The sequence below is a fragment of the Mixophyes fleayi genome, chromosome 5, assembly GCF_038048845.1.
Source record: "Mixophyes fleayi isolate aMixFle1 chromosome 5, aMixFle1.hap1, whole genome shotgun sequence".
Taxonomy (NCBI): domain Eukaryota; kingdom Metazoa; phylum Chordata; class Amphibia; order Anura; family Limnodynastidae; genus Mixophyes; species Mixophyes fleayi.
The window spans coordinates 84,982,154-85,001,307 of NC_134406.1; the positions used below are offsets into that span (position 1 = coordinate 84,982,154).

General features: G+C 36.2%; 1 protein-coding gene across 2 annotated transcripts in view; it reads right to left on the reverse strand.

Annotated features, from left to right (window-relative positions):
- CNTNAP2 (contactin associated protein 2) overlaps positions 1 to 19,154 on the reverse strand; it is a 1,405,747-nt gene that overhangs the window by 84,922 nt on the left and 1,301,671 nt on the right. For both annotated transcript variants that reach the window (XM_075212518.1, XM_075212517.1), the window contains exons 18-20: positions 15,101 to 15,337; positions 11,925 to 12,161; positions 10,865 to 11,001 (exon numbers count right to left, since the gene is read on the reverse strand). In XM_075212518.1, the coding sequence (XP_075068619.1) occupies positions 10,865 to 11,001; positions 11,925 to 12,161; positions 15,101 to 15,337 (611 nt within the window). The remainder of the gene's footprint in view (positions 1 to 10,864; positions 11,002 to 11,924; positions 12,162 to 15,100; positions 15,338 to 19,154) is intronic.

Sequence of the window (19,154 nt, forward strand, 5' to 3'; positions counted from 1 at the left end):
TTTGGACTTTGCTGCTAATAGTGTGACAGCAAAAGCACTGTTTTTCTCAAAGAATATCTATCTAACTCAGTCTGTATATACTGTCTAGTACTATTAGATATATGCAATGCAATACATTAACAACAACCATTAGCCACTAGTCTGTGTAACGTGTATTTAATATTGAAATTAAAAGCAATTGATCAGCAAACTATTGTAGCTGACTATTCTCTACAGAACTGCTTTACAATAATGACAGGTTTCTATTGCGTTTCAGTGGCCCTGGCTCACCCTTAATGCTATTTTATGAGCAGAGCAACGCAGTTAACCTCCTCCCTACACACTGTCTCTTCTAAAATAGCACTGAAGTAAACGAGGGAGGACTATATATATATATATATATATATATATATATATATATATATATATATATATTTATATTTAGCTGGAAATTATGTTTCGCTTCATTTTGAGATCGAGTTTGGCCAGAGAAACCGAGTCACGACTTGGTTTCACTTGGATCCCCAACATCGAATTTCAAGTAATCCACACCCCTCATCTCTAGTATATAGATTAAGAACTGTCAGGTACATAAGTAAAAGATGAGACAATATTATGATGGCAAATGTAATGATAAGAAAAATATATTGTGATCATATTATAGTAGCAAGAATACATAATTATAGCTATATGGAGGAAATAAAATAGAGGTAGGAAAGGAAGGAGTTAAATTAAACATAAATGTGTATAAAAGTGACCTCTAGCTCTGATATGGTGAAAAACTTTAGCTGTGGGATGTCACAAATTAGTTTTCGTTATTAAAAGCAAGATGATTTTCACTAGCTGAACACATAATGTAGGCTACAGTGAGTCCCATAACAGTATACCACATTTATAAAGTTGTCTGTATTTTTTATAATTTTTTTCAAAAAGGATTTTATAGGTATAACTGTGGGCCTGATTCATTAAGGATCTTAATTTAAGAAACTTCTTATTTCAGTATTTCAGTCTCCTGGACAAAATCATGTTACAATGCAAGGGGTGCAAATTTGTATTCTGTTTTGCACATAAGTTAAATACTGCCTGTTTTTTCATGTAGCACACAAACACTTGATAGCTTATTTGTACATTGAAATTTAAAGTTGATATTTGTGTGCTACTTGAAAAAACAGTCAGTATTTAACTTATGTGCAAAACAGAATACTAATTTGCACCCCTTGCATTGTAACATTGTTTTGTCCAGGATATTGAAGTAAGAAGTTTCTTAAGTTAAGATCCTTAATGAATCAGGCCCTGTATTATTATGTTCCCAATGTGACATAATGTAAATACTTATGACAGCTAAGAGATGCAACATTGGCACCATCTAGTGGCAAAACACAAATACTAATGTTTAGTTTATTGTTACATTTATCTCTAGTTATGTGGGATGTTATTGAATACATATAATCTCAAACACCATCCCAATATTTCAATTGTAGATGACTAAACTGTGTGTACAGAGTCTGCCTTCACAGAATGCAATGCATTGTCACAGTTTCCATTACCAAAAACAATGCTATTGGTTCTGTAACTATGTAGGATGATATAGGACTTCATCTTGTCTAGTTACTGGATACAGATAACAGATAGAGAATGGGACGGAAATTACCATTAAAAAAATGAAAACTAAAAAATTAAAGTAATTTTGTGCAGCCAGATCAGTGATGGGGAACAGGTGGCCCTAGGGTCGATTGTGGCCCTCTGAGCCTTTAACCGTGGTCCCCATTCCCTTCCTGCTTCATTGTCAACTTTATTTTTAACACTTGTTTAAAATGCCTGCTGATATGTTATTACAGACAGGTGTCTCTTTCTTTGATTAAACATATTGTTTTAACTTATTTCTGAGATTAATGGTACTGTGCGGCCCCTTTGAAGGTTAGAGGGCTGCTCATTTGGCTCCTGAAGTGAATCAGGTTTCCTATCACTGAGTTAGATGAATTCACTATCTTGGATGAATGCTGTGTACAGCTGTCAAATCAATTGGACCTCAATGGATGATATACTCAGGAATAGATTAAATCAAATGCCTACCACATACCACTTTGTGTACCTACTTTGTCTGTAAATTTTTACCAAAGTGCCCCGTGTGTGTAAATCTTTAATGAATAACCCCTCATATTTTACTCTTGACTAACTTTGGATTTAAATGAGTAAACTGAAATATCTCTTGATTCTGTCAGGTATGTGTGCCACAAGTTAATACGATCTAAATTGAAAGATTCAAATAGTTGTAAAAGTCTCCAATCAGTTTTGCCTGGAAAATTTGAAATGTAGTATTGTATATCTCACCCTGTAATAGTGCAACAGTGATGAGGGTTCAAGTACATCATTACAGTACGGAGTTGTAATGTATAATCAATGTGGGTAATTTACAGATAGAGCTGGTGTGATTGATATGAATGGCAAGATCAGGTGCTTTAGTAAACAGAGTAAATACGGCTACAAAGGCAGTTTCTCATCCCTTGTTAATGGCTTTACATAAAGGAACAGGTCCTAATGGGGAGTGATGAGTACAGTGCTTTCTCCTGCAATTTAACTCAACATAGACTGCTCTATCTTTTATCAGCAAAACATTAATTCGTTCACCTATGTGATAACATTCTTGTAAAATAGTTACAATCCTTATGTACTTAATAAATCTATATAAAAACATCTCTATCTCTAAGGAATTCAAATATGGTGGAATGATGGCCCAGTGGTTAGCACAGCTGCCTGACAGTGCTGAGGCTATGGGTCCTATTCTGGTAAGGGCAGTGTCTGTGTTGAGCTTATATGTTCTCTCTATACTTTCATGGGTTCTCTTCGGGGGCTGGGTCACTGGGCAATCTGCATTTTTTTTTCTTTAAAATGTTCGTATTAGGCTACTAAGATAAGTCTTGTCCCCAGGCCCATGGTTCTCTCAAGGTGCTTCTGATTCCTCCCACACTTCAAAAACAAACTAATAGGTTGGTGTTTGCATGGTTGAGAATTTAAACTGTACTGGAGCTCCACCGGGACAGGGACTGATGTGAATGATTCTTTGTAAAGTGCAACATAATATGTTATAATAATTATAAATAATGGATACTAATATAAAACAACCCTAAATCTGTAATTAAATTGGTAGCATGGTTTATTAATACTCTGGAGGTTTTTCATTCCTTTGCTTTAATACAATTTTGTTGCTAGGTTAGTTAATTGCATGAAAGCAGAAGAAAGCGGTACTTTCAAATTTATTATTCTTAGTACATTAAAAAGAAGAGTCATCTAGACAGTATATAAGTAACAAACTATTAGGTTTAAATAGAAATGAAAAACACTATTTAACATTTATATTTATATAGGTGTTTCTCTAGCTGAGCAGACATAGAGTAACTGACAGGTTACCAGACTTGCTCAGTTAGAGATGCACCGTGTGGATTGGTAGATGTACACAAAAGAACACAACCAGTGCTGTCTTAGCACTTTTAATGACTGCATCAACAGCTTTTTATCCTGCATCAGATAAACTGTCTGTTATTAAGTGGGGAGTCACTTTTTAATAGAGTTGCAGTGGGATGTCGGCTTGATTAATTTACCTTGAATTGTGGGGTTTAGTAGAGCCTTAATAAGAAATATTTCTGCAAAGTGATAATGTTCCTTAGCTTTCGTGACATCACACAGCTTGTGCCAAAAATCTTCCATTTCTATCAGTTACAACAAATTCTATTACATCTTTTTTCCTGATGTAAAGTAATAGCAGGAGTCGGGTTGCAAATATTAATATGTAGCTGTGCCCCACACAACACTAAGCACACAAGGGGTTCCCGCAATAAGACTGGCACCATCGTGAATGATTACTTGGCAGGATGCAGCTATCTAAATATTCCTGACACTGACAATAATCTTCCAATTCTGTGCGTGCGCCACAGACCTGTGCTTGAAAACAGTTAATGCTTGCTGATAGTGCAGCTCTACATGGGCTTAATCCGCCACTAATGTGATATAATTAAGCAACCAGATGGTTCCTGCTTATTAAAAGTGAGTTTTTAAAAAAAAAAAATATTTAAAAGTCTGCCTAGACTTCTACCAACTTCTCCAACTTACATCATTACGTTCATTTAATTGCAAAATGTGAAAGTTGGGCTCCTGCTCTAGAATATATCATTTTTCACAATGGGAAGTTGTCATGTGTGTTGCCAATTCATACAAGTAAATTAACAGTTTTACCATATTCGCTTTGCCCTTCGTTTCAATAATACATTCTGTTATCTTCAAGTGAATAATGCTGGTTACACTCAATGAGAGACAGTGTTTCAGTAAGAGCTCTGAATGACCTGATAGGAGGTCATGCTCACAAAGAGCATTAGAATTAGAAAAAATTGATCATTTGGGGGACAACTGAAACACAAACTACTATTATTGTGTCCTCTTTTTTGGTCAGCGGTGGATCTCATGCATCAGTGGGGTTAGCTGGTCAAACAGATTTTCTACTCTGTTTGGCAACACTCTGAACAATGTTAGGTCAAATTGATGGTCATTTAAAAGTGAAGAGCTGCTGTTTTGTGACATTACATGCCTATTTTTGCACAAATACACCCATTTTTGCTAAGTGGTGCCCGGATTAAGCCAAGATAAGAGCATCTGTGGGGGTGCAAGATGTATCTTTTGGTGGGAGTAGCCAGATATATTGAGAATATTCCTTACAGAGTGCAGACTATGGCTATATATACAGAACCAAAAATGAGAATTTGTGTTGTCGGGTAGGTTTATTTTATTATTATTATTATTATTATTATTATTTATTTATTTATTTATTAGGCGCCATAGATTCTGTAGCGCCAGGTACAGAAGCAAGTAACAAATAGATGAGGAAAAACCTATAAGTAGCACAGATGAGTGTGAGTAATGTTATGGGGGCTTACACAGAGTACGACAAAAGACATGACAGGATGTACAAGGGAGTCAGACAATAGACCTACTTGGGAGAATAGGTAGAGAGGACCCTGCCCGTGAAAGCTTACATACATTTAAATGAGATCAAGGGGAGCAGATGGAGCATTTAGGGGTGTATTTGCAGTTTTACAAGCAGATGCACAGCATGTTCCTCTCCATAAGATCCTGGAATCAGTAGCCATCCAATACTTTCATTGGATACACCTTCCAGTTGCACTTTTACAGGAAAGCACATTTCTAGGTGTATTTTGACAGATTTATCAGAGAATTATTCACAGTATTACATCACCCAAATCAAAGCATTATACTTACAGGGTTACACCAACTTGTAGCTCATTAGAAAATTAGAATATGCATACCTGTATACACAAATAATTAAACGTTGTACAAATAAACCTGCTAACTTATATCTATAGGAAGATATTTTGTATTGCTAGGGACTTTCCAAAGTACTTTTATGCAAATAGTGTAACTTTAATTAGTGTAGAGTCGTGTCAGCCCTCTAGCCAATCACATCATTGGGATGTTTACAGACCTAGACCATTCTGCAACCAATCAGATCATTAGAACATTCACAGGGTTAGATTAAACACTGTTATGCCAATCAGAGCATTAGAACATTCAGAGGGTTTGGCTAGGTACACACTAGAGAATTTTCTGACCAATGTATTATCTACAACGATCGCACCTACAACTGAAGGTCCCATCAGTCAGGCAATTTATGAGTACACTCTAGACATGTTTTAAATGATTTTAAGAAGACCAACCATCCAGCCAGCGACTTTTGACAGGCATATTGACGTCTTAAAAGATGTTGCTTTTGTACACAATGATAAGACATATGGGGTCTATGCAGCGGTATGAAAAAGAAATTTAAATAAAGGGCTGAACATCACCGGCAAAAACCTCCCACAAATTCAGATTCAGGAAAAGGAAACACGTAATCGCCATTCATTCTATAACACATCTTTGTGTACAGTGTTCATTCGTTCGCAACTGCACAGCAATGATTTATTTCAATATTATGGATACTGTTGAAGTAGAGCAAGCTACTGGTCTTTTGCTACTTGCTATGGCAAGAACACTACAAGTACAGACCCGGAGGGACAGAAGGAGAAAGAATCGTTTTTGTTGAATCAAAAAGTGGTTCCAGAGGAGAGACTCAATCTCTCAATTGCCTGTGCTGCAGGAGATAGGAAAAATATTCAAGAAACTTCTAAAAAAAATTCCTAGAATTGTTTCCAGTATATGAGAAAGTAACGTCACAAAGCAGTAGCCAGGTTAATCGCTAAATATGTCAGTAGATGCTATTTTTTTTTATTTTACTACATCCATTTCTACGGATATTGTTAACAAATAAATGTGTTGGATTAAAAAGCATAGTTTCTTTGGTATACTGGCAATAAATATATATTTTTGCTTAAAATAAACTCACAAGTATTAAAAATGTTCAATACACATGTATGGTCTTATCCAATATACATCTACAGAATATATAGCTATGTGCTTTTTTGTAGAGTTGATGTATACAGATGTTTAATTATGGAAGAAGACATATCCAAAACACATCTTTAGAATTTCACATCTATTTGCCTTTCTTCTAGACTGGACGGACAAAGTTGTATAAGTATGCAAGCAGAAATTTGCCATAGGCACATATATATAGTACAGAGGTACTATTACTTTTCCGGTAAAAGCACATAATTGCCATTTGATGGATGTGTGAACAATGCACCATGTGAGGTGAAGTCATCAGAACTGTCGGCAGTTAGTTGTGGAATTGGTCATTAAATCATATACACTACATAATCGGAAGGTGATTGGAACAAGCTTATTAAACAGTACGACCAACTAAATGAATGATGAATTTGGAACAACTGTCGTTCATCGTGTAAGTATACAGACTAACGCAATATCTGACTGAACAGTCGTATGTTGGCTGATTGGCCAAATGATTGGCTGAAAAAATTCCAGTGTGTACCTAGCCTTATACAAAGCTATAGTGAGAGGATTACAATATCACAGGGCTAGACCTGTTATGCCAATCAAAGCATTAGAACATTAACAACACAAAAATGAGCTAGTGCAGATAAGTGTCCGATGGCACAAAAACACCCTTCACACTTTAATAGGTTATTATGAGAAGGAATGTAAGCCTCGCGATTTTGATGAGCTGGCAGCAATGTGTTAATGGACCCTGTGGATAGTTATTAGTATGGACCAGTGTTCCCCAAACCTGGTCCTCAGGGAGCCCAAAAGTCCATGTGTTCCATATCTCCTTGTTAGAGCACATGTGTATTCATTACCGACAGTCACATTTTAAAAGATCCACATATGGTATAATTATTTCACTTGTGATGTGGAAAACCTGCACTGTTAGAGAGCTCCCTGAGGACTGGGTTTGGGGAAACCCTGGTATGGACCAATGATACCAAATAAAAAGCAACTTATGCTCTACATAGTCCATGTACACTATACAGTGCAGGAATTGCCACTCTGAAGGAAACCCTGACCGTTGTTAGACATCATCTGGTCTGGATTTGTAATTGCCCTCCTGCCCTACAATAGCCAACCACAATAAAAATCTATACAAAATACATGTGTGAAATGTGTCTGTACACAGGCAAGTCAATAAGTGAATAAGTTATTCAAAATTGTAAACCACAGAGTATAACTGCGGAACCACAGGTAGGAATTATGGTTGTAGAATCTGGATGGTTCAGTGGATGAGGATAGAATGTTGTAGACAGCATTTATATAAAAAATTTGTGTATGTTTTATGTGTGACACCAATTGAATAAGTATCCAAACAAGGGAAGGAAAGATCTTAGTGTACTATTGTAAATATTAGAACAATCCGCAACCTTGCCACTGTGTTTTACGGAACTATAACCTTAAATTCTAAATTTGGAGTTACAGGAATCTATTGCATGATTACAAATCAATCACACAAATTGGTGCTTTCCTGGAAAAATCAGGACAAATACAAGCCCTACCCTTGATCAAAAGCCAACTGCTGACTGAGCAGCATGGGAAATTTATAGCATTTCAGGGTCAGCTGGAGTGCTAAAGATTGTCTGTGTAGGTATATAGTTTATCACGATAAATATGCATACCTTTTATTTTGCTAAGTAAATTCTAGGAAACGTAACAGCTGACAATTAAAAGAACCTGTACATTTAGATCAAACAATACTCCATACATGATAGCACAGATGTGCTGTCTAATGGAGCACAAACGATAACGTATGTCTTAATGAATCCAATTGCAATGAAAATCTGTTTTTGCTACGGTCAAATACTTCTTATGTAAATGTATGCTAGTTATATATGATATGCTCATATAGAAATGAAAAGGTCTTCATTTATACATCATCATCATCACCATTTATTTATATGGTGCCACCAATTCAGCAACTCATTCACATCAGTCCCTGCCTCATTGGAGCTTACAGTCTAAATTCCCTAACATACACACACACACACACACACACACACACACATTTTTGTTAGCAGCCAATTAACCTACTAGTATGTTTTTGGAGTGTGGGAGGAAACCAGAGCACCTGGAGGAAACCCACGCAAACACGGGGAGAACATACAAACTCCTCACAGATAAGGCCATGGTTGGGAATTGAACTCATGACCCCAGCGCTGTAAGGCAGAAGTGCTTACCACTACGCCACCATGCTGCCCTAAATATATACAGCATTTGGAATTGTACATTTAGTTACATAACTGCATTCGTTGCTGATGACATATTGAGAAATGATGTATTTTGAATGTTCAACTGTACATAGAAAGCAATAGCAACAATGGCACCAGGATGCTTAGAAATAAAGAATAAAAATGACTTATTGCTTGGTATATTTACAATGTTAAATAGCATTAATATGAAAATATTTACATACAAACTATATAGGCAATATCCTCATGCTATAATAAATGAATCAAATGTAGTGTAATTCTTGATATATCGTTTTAAGACTATATACCTTCAGTGAGCCACTAACTTCATTTCTTTGCTGTAACCTGTGCCTGAATGCCAGTGGCATTCTAATGTAAATGAAAGTGGGGAGAAAGATTTAGCTCACTTCTAGTGGATGAAAATGAAAAATTGTCTGCTACCCCTGTATCTTGCAAGCGACGGATGAAATGGTAATAACAAAAGTTCCCTTCTGTGTTTATTCAGCTCAACAAATCTTTTATTGATGCTTGAAAAACAATAAAGTGATATTATGTCAGGACTGAGGGTCCACTCCAACTGTTTTTTGAAATACAATCCCGCCTTGCAGTGTAGAGTGGGATCATATTGGGGATTTATATTGTAAGTGTGCTGGGAAGCAATAACTGGAGTGACAAAGAAGAACACAGAAGAGACTGCCAAGGATCCCACTTGCATGTAGCATATCATGGGCCCCAAAGGACAAAGGCAATAAAATATTTAGTCTGAACAAGGACTCCCTGTGGTAACAATCTATATTTTATAAAGCCAGGATATTAGACGGGAATAACTTGCACCTGCTCTCTTATTCCTACAAATAAAGGATGAAACAAAACCAGTACAATGTCCATGGACAGCAGCTTAGGTAATTATTACAGTGAAATGTACAGAATGACAGTAATTCTGAATTTCAAACCCTGTTTATCAGGAGAATGAATAATTTGCACACAATAATGTAGTACACAGGATTGGGCAAAACACTATCATTGGTGGGTTCTTTAAATGAAATACCATTCAGGGTCTGTTCATAATATCCATTTCCTGTCCACTCTGACCTATGTGTTTCTAATTATAGCATTCTGTGGTTGTCAAAACAACACAGAAAACAATCATTTGTTTTAGAAATGTCTGTTGTACGCCAGTCACTATCTATAAACTGCAGAGCTGTCAGCATCCTTGTGCACTACATCAGATCTTCTACTTTATAATCCCAAGACTTTGGACAAAATTTTGTTAAGAAGCAAATATAATCCAGTTGTCTTGAAATAATATTTGCTCTTAATATTACAGCACATACTAACACTGATTGTTAGTAACACTAGCAGTGTATAACATGCAATGTGTGGGTACTATTAGTTAAGATTATGGAAATTGCATGTCCCATTTTAGAATGAGATCCTTTAGATGATCTATTACCCATAAAGTGAAATTAAGCTGTGTACACACACACACACACACACACACACACACACACACACACACACACACACAAACACACACACAAACGCATTTGTATGCAAAAGTTTGGTCAAATTGCATGTTTTACCAAATCTTCAGTAATTTGCTGAATTTAACTGGCCTCAAAACTTGATCAAGTCATTAGGCTTTAAATTAAGCCAGATTATGACAATTCCAAAATTGAATAAACACCCTAATGCGTTTAACCTCTCAGGATGCTGAAACATGGGAAACAGTTGAAGTCATGGGGCCTGAGTCATTAAGGCAAAAAAGGAGTAAATGTTCTCTGGGACAAACCATATCACAATGCAAGGGATGCAAATTAGTTTATTATTTTGCACATAAATTAAATACTGGCTGTTTTTTTCATCTAGCACACAAATACTAGATAGCTTTACTATTACACTGAAATTTAAAGTTGATCTAGGACATGTCCTAACCCAACTATAAATCTGTCCCCACATTTTAAATGTACCTCCCCCTCCAATGCAACATGGTTTTGCCCAGGTGCAAATGTTACTCCTTTTTTATGCTTTGAGTGATGTCATTAAGAACTGAGTGTCAGGGTACCTGAACTAATATTGTGTACATCCTACTTCTTTCTCCTAGGAAAAGCTCTGTCTAAAACGGGGTTATCTTTAGAACCAATCTACATTATGGAAGTCTGGGACAATACTACTATACAACTGTACTACATACTTAATAGTAGTAATATCTTAATTAGCTATTATATCAAGGTGTATATTACCTGGAAAATAATAGTCCTTCCAACCCTGGTGATATTGACGTTGTGTGGCTGGCTATTAGCCATATTTCTGTGATCAGTGATATCTAAGATGTATGGCTCTTTGGTACCACCCAAATTATACCGAATTTGTAAGATACCTGAAAGAAAGGTAAAAATAAATGAATGCACTGGCACCCCTGAGATATATGTCAATTATCTAAGCACCTTTGGAAGTTAAAAGTAACATAATATTATTAATAATATTTGTGAGGATCTAAGTTTGCAGCAACAACACACTATTTTCCATTAAAAAAAAAAACCACAACAGGCTGTACAAGCTACATTGAAATACATTGAACAAAAGGTTCAGCAAAATCACCAGTTAAAATTAATATAACGTGTTATATGATGCAAAAAAAAAGTACATAGAAAAGCAAAATATTAACTTGTTTGGGGTAAGATCTATTGTATGAAATGCTTGATTTATAGCGCTACATACTACAATTATAAATATTACTATTTATGCTAGTGTCATATAAGTGAAGCTCTATTACTGTAGTCTGATGGCGTGATCAGGTGCCATACTAACGCCATGGCGTCTATTTCAACGGTAGCGCATTTAGAGATGTACAAGAATGAAGCACACCTATTTAAGACTAATAGCATGATTGAGAGACGTGCGCACGGTCATGTCATCAGTCTTAAACATTAGCACTTTATCTGTATGACCACAATACATTAAAATATCTTTGACCCCTTGGTGTAGCAGTTTAAGGATACAGATGTTTGATCTATGGAATAAAAAGAAGTTCAATAAGTTTGCCCAAACAAAATGTCCATATTTAAGTGCATGATGTGCTACCGAATGAAGAAAAGCTAGATTTCTCAATTTATAAGAAAAAAATGTATAGAAATGTAAGCAACTATTATAATGTTACTATGCATTGCAAGCGTCATCCTGTTTCAATCATATACGTCCTATAACAGCAGACTTGCAAAACAGTCTCAGAATGTGCACGTACGTATCTACTTAGTGTTAAATTGCTGACAGAAAATTGATCAACCAGAGTTGGTGCTTTACCTGGTGGCTTCAGGAGCACGGCCAGATAGTCTTGGGAATAAGAGCTGACATACACGAGGATGCATGGTGACTTGGTGGTACTGAAGCTAAACAGCAATTCCTCTTTTGCTAAGGATATATCTGAAGCTGAAGTCTGTGGGATACTGGATGTATCTTTCAGGCTGACCGATGCTGAAGTAGATGCTGTATGGAAATTATATTTCAACCATGTTCCTTCTTCAAAGTATCCTCCAACAGCTGCAATACACAATAATTTAAATAAAGTAAAAGTAATAAAAGAAACACACACAAGTTTAAATTTGGAAATTTGTCCGTCAATGGCTTGAGACAAAATACGGGACTGCCAGCTGCAATTATTAATTAATTGGGACATGCAATTGGGCAAACCATTTTATCAGAGGTGCTCAAACCCAGTTCAACAGGTCATGATTCCAATAATTCTGTCTGTAGAAACAGGTGTGATTATTACTGACCCAGACAAGTAAATTAACTCACCTGTGCATGATTAAATAATTCCTGAAAACATGAACTGTTGGAACAGAGGCGGGAACTAGTGAACTGTGGGAACTGGGGCCACGACCCTCTGCATCTGCTATGCAGCGGGCCCCATTATCTCCAAGGGCCCCTGTGCATGGCACCTGCTGCCACAATGGTAGTTTCGCCACTGTGTTGGAGCTATTCAGGACTGAGTTTGAGCACCTCTGCCTTATATGAATGTGGAGTTTTTACTGTTGCAAGGATTATAGAGCAGAAACTATGTTAGTCATTATTAAGTCATACCAGTTACTTAATAGTGAACTAAAAATTAATTAAACATGCAAGAATCATAAACTATAAAAGTGGATGTGATTTATATCATAACAAATTGACCTGCATGTTTGGATTCAACATTGAGTTTATGAGATATATGAATTGGTCGTTATCCACATCTGACCTTTAAGCCGACATAGGAATAAGACATCTTTACTATATCAGGTTGGAAACATGTAAGGTTATCTGACAATAATAGTTATGTATGCAATTTATTTATTTTTATATATAAGATTGCTAGCTTGGTTGTGACATTATAACTATTTTATAGGGTGCGTACTATTGTAGCCAATTTGACATACTGTACTTTTGAAATTTTTTATAAGGTTATGTGCAAGAAGATGTTTTCTACTATAAAATGAGTGTTAAACTGCATTTTTTTTAAAATTGAACAAACTCTGGAAGAAAAAAACACTAAAATAAACCAGTTTGTGTGGATTGTTACTGATTTTATCATAGGATAACATAATCTAGGAGAAATACAGGATGAAGGATGCAGGAAAAAACTCCCATGTGCATTAACTGCTATGTTTATTATTGTGGATTTTAAATCTACGATATGTTGTGTATTCTAAAACTGAACACTTTGTAGACTTTGTAAGATTTTTTAATGCTATATGTGATTTTTTGACGTATTTGATTCTATTTGTTTTACCTGCTCTATTTGTTAGCATGTAACCAGTAATTCTTGCTTGTTTTATAAATGAATCACTTACATATTTTTTTTTACATTCCCGATAGTGCTGCAAATATAACAGCCTATATATAGAAATTATAACTGTTATATTGGCTGACTAAAGCCAATAACTTTCTGTTTTATGCTTTTATTTATAACAATTAGTAACCATATTTAATCTATCAAACTTTTACATATTTATTAAGTAACTGTGTAATATTTATACCCCCTTATTGTATCAGATCCAGAAAATATAATGTTTATTGCAGTCAGCATTGTTGCAGTGTCATTAATACGCTGTTAAGCTATCATTTTATTTTCATTTTCTGATATTGTTGTGTTTTCTCTTGAACAAATATGAGCGCCATTGGTATCATTTAAAAATCTATATAATTGATAAAAGACATTAAAAAAGGAAAGAGCATCTTAAATATTCACAGTAGAGCAATGTTGGAATACAACATCATGTTGCCAACTTAAAATTGTTTCTGTACATTGCATAGTTAATGTCTGCTGTTAGCTACCTAACAGAGGTAGGCATATTGCGGCTTGCACGCTAAGAATTGTGTTTCAGCAACCCTTAATTATGTGTGCGCAATGATAGGCGCTATGCAATGAAGATGACTATCAGCATGGCTATATAACTGACATTTCCATATGGACTACTGCAGAAAAGCAGGTGTCTGTTTGATTTTTAAAGGGTAAAATGTTTGCATTTAATTTAATTTGTATTTAATTACATTTTACATTGAAAATGTGCATGTATTAATAGCTCAAGACAATATTCTCACTTGTGTATATGGCACTTCATTACTTTCTTACATTGTGCACAATTAGGGTAACTCGAATAGCGTTTGCTACTAACACTGTCAAGCCCCCTCTCTACATTATCATGGAGGCCTAAATATACACACTTGTTACCCCTGACGTATGTCTGCCGCAAATGCTACTGTTTTTGAGCTGGACACATTGGGTATGCATCTGATTGAGCATATGCACGTAAGTACACTTATTACTTGTATTTCTGCATACATACATTTGAAGCACAAATGTACCCACTTCTTAATGAGCCCCAATCACTTTTGTATTATATTTATATATCAAACCTTTTACATTTTCAATACTAACTGATTATTTAATTTTGCAGTCTATTTAAAAAAAATTGCATAATGTTCATTATATGCATTGCTTTATGATGTTCATCTTGTTTGTTATGCTGTTATCTGGGGTGGAGAGGCTTTATTCATAGTGAACCACTTTATGAATATGTATACATATTACATAACAGCAATATTGAGTAGGCAGGGCATTATAACAAAACATTAAGGACTAGTTGACACAATTGTGCTGAAGTGCTTTGTGTATGCTCTGCAGTTATACTGTGTGCACTGAAATTGAAGCTGGCTTTGACATTATAGATCACTATGCCAACAGTATGTAACTTATGTTCAAACTAAGCACATGAAATCTTCACAAACATTACCAAACATACAATTAAAAGTAAATTAAAATACAATGTATTTTTATTAGTATGTAATAATTATCACTGCTATTGTAATGCAGGATAATATATTATTTTTAAACAATAATAAAGAAATACTCTACTCTCATTTCCCACAAAACTTTATGTAGGAGGAAGTTCAGATTTCTAACAGCAAATGATACTGTGTTCTAGGCGTTCAAGGCTTACCATTTATACAGTTATTTCCATCATATGCAGTCCTCGAGCAGTCACATGTGTACCCTTTGTATAGCTCGTTACATGTCCCACCATTTTTGCAGAGGTTTTTATAGCTGGTACAGTGTCCTGAACAGCCGGGCTTCACACCTTGGGTAGCCTTTGCTCTCTCTTCCAAATCTAATGGAACACCATTCACTCTTAGAGAACGAATGCAGCCCAGGAACCCTTTCTGATCTCCAGCTGCGCCTTTGTGTACAAGCAAAAGAAGATTGTTAGTGCACCGCTGTTAGTTTATAGCAGTCTTCACTAAAATGGCATCATTTGCTATAGACACTTTTATGTGAACCAGATGGACCATTTGACCATCTTATCAATTAAATGTATGCATTTTTAAAGAGAGAATACTCTTTTTATAAATAAGGTTCATTTTACTCTGTTAATATTCAGTTAAACATTTGTACATCTGAACAGAAAGCTTAAAATCTTTTCAGATTTGAATTTCTCAACGTCAGTTGGGGCTTGAAAAAGAGAAAACACAATAGCAATCACAGGGGCTTATTTTTTTAGCAAGGGATACTGGACACTAAAGTACTATGGCTCATATCAACCAATCAAATGTTTGCATTTATTTGTCAAACTTTATTATATAAATGATTGCTCAAATCTGATTGGTTGTGGGTTTTACCCTATTTATGCATATTAAACCACGTATGTCAATACCATACCATTCAAGATACCTGATTTGGAAATAGTGGCATTCAAGGCCACATTATTTGCCCAGACGACAACCCTACATATTGAGCTCTGCACCTTAAAGCATTAAGAAATCACCTTTGCAAGGAATTTTAGATGTCCCCCCTATATTGGGATTGTCAGCGTGTATGCAATAAGCCCTATAGACTCTGAACAATCCCACGGAAACTAATTTATTATACAAAATGGTAGAATACAGGCTTGCATTAACACAGCAAAATCTCAGTCATGCTTTTGTTTATTCAGGACAACTATACAAGCATGTTATTTTCAAAATAAGTAATATTGCAGTATATTGCGATTTGTGAAAGAACACTAGATAGTCCTCTAAAATATGGACTAAGAAGTAATACATTAACTTTCAAGCATGGTGCTCACTTCCCGGTGGGCACAAAAACAGCATTTCACCTTGTAGCCTAACGCAGCAATGTTATTATTTTAACAACTAAAACAGTTTAAATTATTTATTGAATTCACTCATCTTTGCCTTAAACAGTAACAGTAGCTGGCTGTTAGTTGTTACTTGGAAGAACAAGACTAGAGGCTTTGACTGCTCCTGAAGTTTAACTTACTACAATGACTTTTCATAAAACAAAATACCTTCTTATGAACTTTACATTTCAATTACAGGAATCAATCTTATTTCCTAAGCCTGGTTACAGGACGTAATAGAACGGATTCCTGACATGGCCTGTTCGGTAGCTCAACACCATGGTAATGGGTTCTTATATGACAAGGCATTAGAGAATTTACATAATGTTCTTCTTTCCTTTCAGCTGAACATTCAAGCAAAGAAATGAATATTGTGATTTTTTTTCTTCTACTTGTAGATGGATTTTCAAAGTGGTACAAAAAACCCAAGATATTTCTAAAACCTGTCCATCCATTCAAGAACTGCTGCTTACAGTAAATCTGGTCTATTGACCCAGTGTCCTAGGTTGTAAGAACATATTTTTGCCATAAAGGTCATTGTTAACGGTGGAGTCTGCCAAATATAGCTTATGGGTGCCCGCAGATGTAAGTGGACCACGGTAAGGGACCAATGGCTAGGTACTTACAATAATAGGCTATAATGGGAAGGAACACAGAATTTACTAGCCATGGTTTAATTTGTTGCAAGATAATTATTTTTAAGACTGTTACCTATACTATAACCTTGTAGTGAAATCTGGCATATGACCACACAGTCACATTGGTGGTACGTGCCGAAGGTAGCCCTAACGATCTTTTAGTGTTGCCCGTTATATACGGCCTGGGGTATATTGCTCTTCTGTCACCTTTGCCAGACTTCTACTGATTATAAACCTGCAAAATGTTGTCTGCTTTTCATTAATGTGTTCTATGCTGCTGGCCCACTGAGATATCACATTAATGTAATCTGTCTAGCACCAAACATTGCCTCACTTGCATGCTGTGGGGTCTTTTTCCCATAACTCTCTGCTCAAGCAAACTTTTAGCCGCGTTGCTGTGCTGTAACCTTCTCATGCGTCATTCTGCCACTGAGTAGCATATGTGTCAAATAATTGAGTTAAAAAAAACTCTTAGCTGTTTAGTAAAATGGCAGAAAAAATAAATATATTGTGTATAATTTATTTAAAAATATCTATACTGCTGGTGCACCAGACGGAACTGGTTCATTTGTGACTATCATTAAAATTATATAAAGAACTTCTGTATTCTGATTTAAATAGAGTGTAGCTGTCTATTACATAGAAAGAATAAACGTTTTTTGCAGTGTCTGGAAACCACAGAACATATTAGAGTAAAATTTGTGCAAAGCCTTTCTATTTTTGCTGCCACAGTAAATCAGCAGGCATTGATTTTTTCCCCTAATCCCTTCCCTGCTGCAATAGTTTATTACATGTTTAAAAATGTACATTTGCTTCAATTATGAGTTTTCAGCGCAGAGGCGCCTTGATAATATTACTACAATATTTTAATAACTTCATCTGAACCTGGGAAGCATATGGCCAGTTTATGATGCCTTACAACCATTTGCCTAAATTGAGAGAAACGGAGAATGTTTTGAACAAAGAGTCTGTTTGGAGCACTGGAAAGCAATATAATCTCTGTTATGGGTTAGTTTCTTTCTTCACAATAATCTCTGGATCAGGTAGTGAGAAGGCAAAAGCATAGGCACCAACCATAAAGACCAGTAAAATCTGTTAGTATGATAATTAGTAGTATCAGTAATAAACTTATTTTAAATGACACCTCCTCGTTTCTGGAAAGTGAATGGAGATCAGAAGAGGGTCCTACACGGATGCTCAAAGTACACTGTAGCTGTGGTTTGCTTCATAAAAAGATTGTTTTATTAATGCATACACATAGGACCAGTGCCCTAACTAGACATTTTAGTGCCCTGGGTGAGACAGGGCATCGGCGCCCCCCATCTATGTGGGAGTGACATTTGCCAAGTGAGTGTGGCCAACCTAATGTGGGGGTGTGGTTGGCATGTTTATTTAATAATGCAGCACGTTAGAGTCATTGTAGATGCTTCATTATTAGAAATATTTGAAAAGTATACATATAAAGGCGTTTACCCACTGGTACTGGGTTAAATACCAGTTGCACCACATGTCAAACACAGTGGTTAACTAGTATTTGCACTTGTGGTCTGTGGGTTCAATAGAGGACCATGCATTTACCCCAGTTCATTCACTGAATGCAAGAAATGGAGCAGGCAGCATTGGAAAAATCATCCCGCAACACAAACGCTCCAGACAGTAAATGCAAATACTAGTGAGTTTTACACTTCATTTTTTTATTATTAATGATAACTAGTATTTATGAAGTGTCAAAGATATACAATATTGTTGGCACGGTTCCGGCCCCCAACAAGACTCAAAGTCTGGCGCTGGATTGAAGCTGGTCATTTTTTTTTATACACTGGAGTTGGAAATACTTGGAACTGTTGAGAGACACCGCCACTGCGGCTCGTCTGTCTGTGTATCAGGCTGTGTCCAGGCTGTTGCCCGACAGACAGGACATCACTTCTGCCCCCCCTCGTCCTGGCTGTCACCATTGCAACAAATGGGACGCTTCACCTCCGCCTCCAAGCCAGTTTGACAGCCGGGAGCGTGCTTAGAAGCCGGCAATTAATTATTCAGCTTCCTGTGGCTATTGAATAGGGCTGATGCAATGGACTCCTGATTGGTCACCTGAAGCAGTGAAATGCATGTGCGTTCCACCGAAAGCAGGAAGTTCGGCATTTGGAACGCAAACTTGCGTTCCACTGCTTCAGATTCCGGGAATTAATTGTTGCTTGTGGAGGTTCTCGTAGGGCGCTGAGTGGAGTGACTGAACCTGG